This window comes from Histoplasma capsulatum, genomic scaffold, assembly GCF_000149585.1.
Source record: "Histoplasma capsulatum NAm1 scaffold_11 genomic scaffold, whole genome shotgun sequence".
In the NCBI taxonomy this organism is placed as follows: domain Eukaryota; kingdom Fungi; phylum Ascomycota; class Eurotiomycetes; order Onygenales; family Ajellomycetaceae; genus Histoplasma; species Histoplasma mississippiense.
In genome coordinates, this window is record NW_001813972.1 from 1098882 (window position 1) to 1105751 (window position 6870).

A 6870-nucleotide genomic window follows, 5' to 3' on the forward strand; every position below is an offset into this window, starting at 1 on the left:
GGGCGCCCTCGCAGAAGTCGCGGCGCCAGACAGGACCCGTTCAGCCACTTGACTTCCGACGTGCTCGCCGATCTCGATGCTAGTGACGAGGGCTCCTCGCGCTACCACGACGCCGGCCCCTTCGTGCCCGCCCACCAGGGGCATCTTCACGGGCAGGGGCCAGTCGCCCATCAGCGCGTGCAGATCCGTGTGGCACACCCCCGAGTATTTTATGTTCACGAGGACTTCGTCGGGTCCGGGGGTAGGGACGGGTATTTGTCGGTACTGCAACGGTCCGCCGATTTTATCGGCTACTTGGGCCCATTGGGATGTGGGGATGACGGATTTCGACATGTTTTTGCTCTTATCCTTGCTTTCTGGGTTCCTTGTTTGTAGGGTTAAGGGAGATTGGTTTGGAGGAGAGGGGGGGGGGTCGGGTTTTCCGCGAAGAGTTTTAAGGTACGGATTCGTGATTTGATTATGATTAATTCAGTGAAATGGCCTGGGAAACGACGCCATAATATGTGGAAAATTATCGTGGATGAGGGCGTTTCAGGACGAAATAGTCCTTGGACATAGGCAGCCGGGTCACAGGGATCGGCCATCATGCCACCAGAGATGAATCCCTGGATATGCGCAGTATAGGATGCTATCAGAAAACCAGGAACGGGTTTCGCGTTCGCCTCTGCCATGCCTATTCCCCACATGTTTTCCGGCTCCAAATAAGCTTTAGAGATAGTATGATCACGGATGCCAGTATCCATGGACGGTTGGCCCCGGCTCTGCTATTACATCACAATCCAGAGAACAGATGGGGGAGGAAGGTTTGCGGAAATGGCCATGTTTTAGAGCATATTTAAAATGTTAGGAATTTTTTTCCCAATCGAAAGTTTTTTGCCTACAGCAGGAATGTCTAGAGGTCCGTGTTTGTATAGAAACAACCACGGGGAAGCCTCGGTAGCAAAAGCCACTCTGCTTCGCTCTCCTATATAATTCTGGTAAAGTAATTTTTCTTTCCATTTCCTTGTCATTAATACATTTCTCTGATATTGAAACGTACCCGCCTTCGATTGATTTGACCATATATCATCATCATCGCCTCCCCCAGATTCTCTTCTCCAAAACTTCCTAGCCTTTTAAAACCACCATAGGAGTCCTTCAAGCACTGATCGGATGGCTGGTATGGTGGTGGCAATTGCTCCTACCACATTTGACACCATATTTTTAGCATTGCTGACTCTGCTGAAGAGAAATGCAGCAAGTTGATTTTTTATATTTAAGATGTGGCGGCTAGAGGTGGAACTTTTTTAAGGCCTGCTGATGTTTTGCGTTTAACTCTATTGAAACCACGTCAAACCGTAACCCCGCATACCAAAAAGTTACCGTTGGCTTTGAGATATTGCGAGAGTTTGTCCCCACTCAACCAAGGTTGGCGATGTTGCTCGAGTATTTTTCAATCATGTGGACGATGTATTTGTTGGAGCTACTACACGAGCCCAATCCCACGTGACCCACACAATACATATATTACTCGCCACTAGATAATAAACCAAGGATAAACCCTCTCACAGTATTTGTTAGGGGGTACTACGGCTACTCTATCACGTGCCCCTCAACATATTGTACTGCTCTCGCGTAGTTAGTTTAATAATAACAACCAACATTATCCTCCTACAAGTTATAACCTTTATAAGCTACAAAAGAGCTGTGAAATAATGTGTTAACTACATCTCCACACATTATTAAAAGCATGTTTAAACAGCTTGTTAATGATTTAAATTTAATAATGAATCTGAAATTAAATAAAACATCTGATTTAATAAAGAATTATATAATGATATGTAGAAAAAAAAGTTTTCAAACATTGAAAATATAATAAAAAAAACTGAATGCAAATCTATCAATATCTGCAATCAATAAAAAAATAATAACATTAAAGACATTTAAATCTGATGAAACAATTGAAGAAGAATCAAATAAATCAAGTATCAAATATAAAGATTTAATTAATAATAATATGTTGAATAAAATGAATGGCTTTAATAGCTGTGATGATATGAGTGAGAAAATTTGTATGAAATTGAAAATTGCAAAATTTCAGTATGAAATTCAATAAATAAAAATAAATAAAAATAAATTCTTTGTTAATAATAAAAATATTAATACAGATTTAATAAATTATCTGTAAAAAAGAAATAAAATATCTATTATTGTAAAAATTTTTAATAAATTTTATAATTAAATGAAATTTATAAAAAAATCAGTTGTACTGATTGAATTTGAAAATTACTTCATGTGAAAAAAAAAGATTCTTCTCACAATGAAACAATCTGAAATTAATGATATTTTTGAAAAAAAGCAAACTGATCTTGATGTTAATATCAGTACTAATATGCAATGGTTTTGAAAAGAATGTAATATGTGGTTATACAATTATATATGATTTTCAATTGCTTCACAGGTAAAATCTCATTTTACTGTGCTCAAAAATTCTAAATTATCTGCATTTTCTTTATAATTTATTATAGAAAATTACTTCACTGAGAGGTCTGCTGTTTTGACAATGAGATTATATAAAGAAATGATAAATATGATAATTTAATCAAAAAGTTCTGATCATATGTTTATTGAATGCTTAATTGTTATAAGAACTGATTATATCTATTTAAATTATAAAATTGAAGATTTCATATTTTTTAACTGTCTACTTATTGACATGAGCAGCCCCGGTGGCCGAATGGGTAATGCAGCCACCAGGTAGCGCCTTGGTGTGAGGATTTAAAACACATAAATTTAAAACTCACAAGAGAACAACATTACATTCAGAGTTAATTTTTTAACTTCTAAAATAAAAAAATGTGAATTTATTAAATAAATATTTTTGAATGAATTTATTATCTGATTTAATTTATTGTTTCTGAATTGAAAATTTGTATTGTAAGTATCAAATTCTACCTTTCATCAATTTTTTTATGTTTTTGTTATATTTTTAATATCATTCAATATTAAGCATATTTGTGTTTGTATAACCAACTCTTGCTTGTATTTAACATTACAGAATCCACCACAATGTATCCCGGGCTTGTATATAAATATAATGAAAGAATAATAATAATAATAATCTTTATCTTTTTTTTTTTTAATAGTAAAAAAATCAATCTTCTGTATTTTATTTAAAAATGAGATGAAGAAATTCAGATATTTTTCTATATACTGAGTTTTTAAAAATAGTTTTATTGACTGCAATTCAAAACATATATTGCTCAAGGCACAATAGAAGGAAAGAGTTTATATAAGAGGTATAAAATGTTGATGTATGAAGTATTTTTCATTTATTAAAAAAAGCATTTTGCTTATTAAAAATTTGTGCACAGATTACATCAGAAGAAATATCATTTTAAAAAAAAGTATTAATTTTTCAATTCAATTTAACTTTATATTTCAGTTTTTATTATAAATTAAATAATATAATTTGATTATTATAGATCTCATTATAATCTGTATAATGATTGAATTCATCAATTGAATTTTTTAATTCAGAATCATGTAGTAATATAAAATTATAAACAGATAAAGGTTTCATTTATCTGATTTAACATCTGTTCAGTTTTTTAATCATTATAAAATACTGCAAATTGATATGATCAGATCAGATTTGAATTGAATACTGATTTCTTTTCAAATAATATTTTCAATTTTTAAATACTGTTATAATAATCAAAAGTTTTTTATTATAAATATCATAATGCATTTCCACATCAATCAATTTTTTTAATCAGAAAGTAACTGAATGTCAGTACTTGTAATGTGACGGCGCCGAGGCGGTTGCTACTCGGCAGCGGCACAGAGGAGGATGGTATATAATGGGAAGCCTTATGGGTGGGCTTGATTATCTCGCTGAACCGCGAACTCGTAAAATACTATACAAATACTGAACTACCAGAGGTACTCGGCACACTAAGGATATTGTATGAGGACAGTGGTAACTCTGGTATTTTATTGTCAAAAGATAAAAGACGAATCGCTGGCTCCTGGAATAGAGAGCCAGCATTTAGCTATTTTATATAGACAACGGGCAGCCATCCTCCCCTCACTCTATGAGCGAGGGTAGCCGAAGCAACTCCGCAGTGGCGCTGCATTGATCTGCCAGAAGGAATCCAGACCCCGTATAGAAACAGGATTCTCATATCTCATCAATCGGATCCTCTTCTATTGCATCCGAATGATGTCATAGGGTGGTTGGAAACCGGTTCGGACACCTGCGTGATGTCATGGGATAGATGGGATTATCCGAGGGGAAACGATGGGCCGTGTGGAGCCGTCACGGGGCCTTGGCACAACCAAGGGTGTGACAGTACTTATTATTCTGCAATTATGACAAAATAGCAGTGATTATAAAAATGAATACATCAGATTCAATTTGAATTAATAGAAAAGTATATATAAAATGTGATTTGAATTTATTGAAAGCATTTTAAACATTTTCTGTTTACATGAAAATGGCTTTGCTTTTTTCTTTTTTACTCTCTTTTATAAGTTTGAATAATGGGGTTGTAATGAAGGAGAAAGACTTAATAAATCACTGATAGAAATTAGCAAAGTTTAAAAAGAATTGAATTTCTTTAATTGATTTAAATATAGATCATTTCACAATAATGAAGACTTTGTCTGATTTTATCTTGACATTATTTATATCTATAATAAATCTCAGAAATGAGATTTTATCTATTTCAAATTCACATTTAAAGAGATTTGCAAATAGATTTATGCATTTGACAAATTTTAATATTTTAATAACATACACCTTATGTTTCTGCTTTGAATTGAAGAATATGGGAATGTTATCCAAGTAGACAACACAATATATATTCAACAAATCAGACAAAACATTATTAATGTATGTTTGAAATATCACTGAAGCATTAACTAATTCAAATAATATAATTATATATTCAAAATATTCATATTTCATTTTAAAAACTATTCTTCAATAGTTTTTTACTCTTATAAATATGCAGTGATAGACATTTTAAAGATTTAGTTTAATGAATATTTTGACTTTTGAAAGTTTATCAAATAATTCATTTATTAAAGATAGAAAGTATCAATTCTTAATGATGATTTAATTTAATTTTTGATAATCTACACAGAGATGAAATTCATTATTTTTTTTAAAAAATAAAAAAAATTGATGCATCAGCTGAGTTATTGAATGATTGTATTCATTTTTTATTTTTTTAAAGCAGCTAACTCAGTTTTAGAGAAATTGTATATTAATACAAATAAAGATTGCACATCAGATTTGAGATCAATACAATGTTTTGCTTTTTGGAACACAAACCCTCTTAAATTCCATGCACGAACTTCCCAACCTACCTTTTCAACGATACCATGACCTGGTGGTATAAGCTGCTGTATAGACATGCGGCTCTCCATAAGTCAGGCTTTCTCTCCCACTCAATGTGTTTTTGCGCTTCGCCGCAAGTCTCGCTCCTTGATCAGATCCTCTGTGCTCTCATCAGCGCTTCATCAGACACGAACATTGACCATGTCATTGTCTTGCCTTGGAGGTTAGTATGATCACATTTCAATTTGCAGGACCTAACGGTTATCTAGATGTCCGCTGGGATGACGATAGCTTTTATCACTACACTGGTGGCCGTTGGCTGTTTAACGAGGCGGAGCAGCTCGCTGACCGATGCGTGAAATTCAACATGGCCGAGCTAGTCAGAGTTGCGACTAAAAGTCTAGGTTGTAGCCCATCTTCATGTGTTAGTGTGGAAAAGCTTCCGGAAGGGAATTATAACAAAGCTTTCCTCATCAAGATGTGTGACGGGCGGCAAGTCGTCGCCAAGGTACCTAACCCCAATGCCGGCCTGCCTTTCTACACCACCGCCAGTGAGGTTGCGACGATGGACTTTGTAAGTTAACTCTACTGCTCTGAACAAGCAATGAAGCTGAACTTCCTACGGGTAAGGAATATCGCCGGAATCCCGTCACCAAAGGTGTACGCGTGGAACGCTCGTGCCACAGGCAATCCTGTTGGAGCTGAGTATATTGTCATGGACAAAGCTGATGGAGTCCTGCTAAGCTCCAAGTGGCCTACTCTGAGCATGAAAGAAAAACACCAGTTGACGCAGGTTATTATTGATTTTGAGCGGAGCCTTCTTTCACACCACTTTGAGAATATTGGAAGTCTTTACTATGAAACAGATCTCGCTGGTCTGCAAGATAAGTTCTCTACCACTGGTTACTCTGGTTTTGCCATCGGCCCCACTACAAACCGACAATTTTTGGAAGACGGACGAAGAAATTTCGATTCAGACAAAGGGCCTTGTCGGTATTCCATTTATTTTTATTTTAATCTGATTCAATCCTTTTGCTGACTTCTATGTGTCTACAGGGAGCACCGCTAGCGAATATGTACTCGCCTCAGCGAGGCGCGAAAGAGAGTGCATCCAGCGATCCGCAAAGTTCCCGAGACCGGAAGGCATATTCGGTGGGCCGAGGTCTTACGAGCCCACGGCTGACGCAAAGCTTGCAGTCCTGGACAATTTTGAGAAGGTGGCTCCTTATCTACTTCCCAAAGATACCTCAGTCAACATTCCTGTTCTATGGCACAGCGATCTCCATCATGACAATATCTTTGTCGACTCAGCGGACCCATCGAAGGTACTTTCTATCATAGACTGGCAGTCAGTATATATAGCACCACTTTTCCAGCAAGCCACAACCCCGGCATTCTTAGACTTTGACGGCCCAAAGCAAACGGAGGGTCTCTCAGTGCCATCTTTACCGAATAACTTTGGGGAGCTAAGTCTTGTTGAAAAAGAGCGAGCCAAGACCTTGCTAGCACACTAGTCTCTATATAAATTGGATGAAATTACAATT

The 6870-nt window shown here is 35.9% G+C and overlaps 2 protein-coding genes across 2 annotated transcripts in view; one reads left to right on the forward strand and one right to left on the reverse strand.

The window, feature by feature from the left end:
• The window catches only part of HCAG_08561 (alcohol dehydrogenase I), a gene marked incomplete at both ends in the record, with an annotated part of 1398 nt that extends 1065 nt beyond the window's left edge, over positions 1 to 333 (reverse strand). Inside the window, one exon of the mRNA XM_001536729.1 lies at positions 136 to 333. Coding sequence (XP_001536779.1) covers positions 136 to 333 — 198 coding nt within the window. The remainder of the gene's footprint in view (positions 1 to 135) is intronic.
• Positions 334 to 5401: 5068 nt separating this feature from the next.
• On the forward strand, positions 5402 to 6840 carry HCAG_08562 (predicted protein; the record flags this gene model as incomplete). The annotated part of the gene is made up of 4 exons (XM_001536730.1): positions 5402 to 5549; positions 5596 to 5900; positions 5937 to 6315; positions 6383 to 6840. 4 exons carry the CDS (start codon positions 5402 to 5404, stop codon positions 6838 to 6840), a joined length of 1290 nt encoding a protein of 429 aa, XP_001536780.1.
• Between the last annotated feature and the right edge of the window lie 30 nt (positions 6841 to 6870).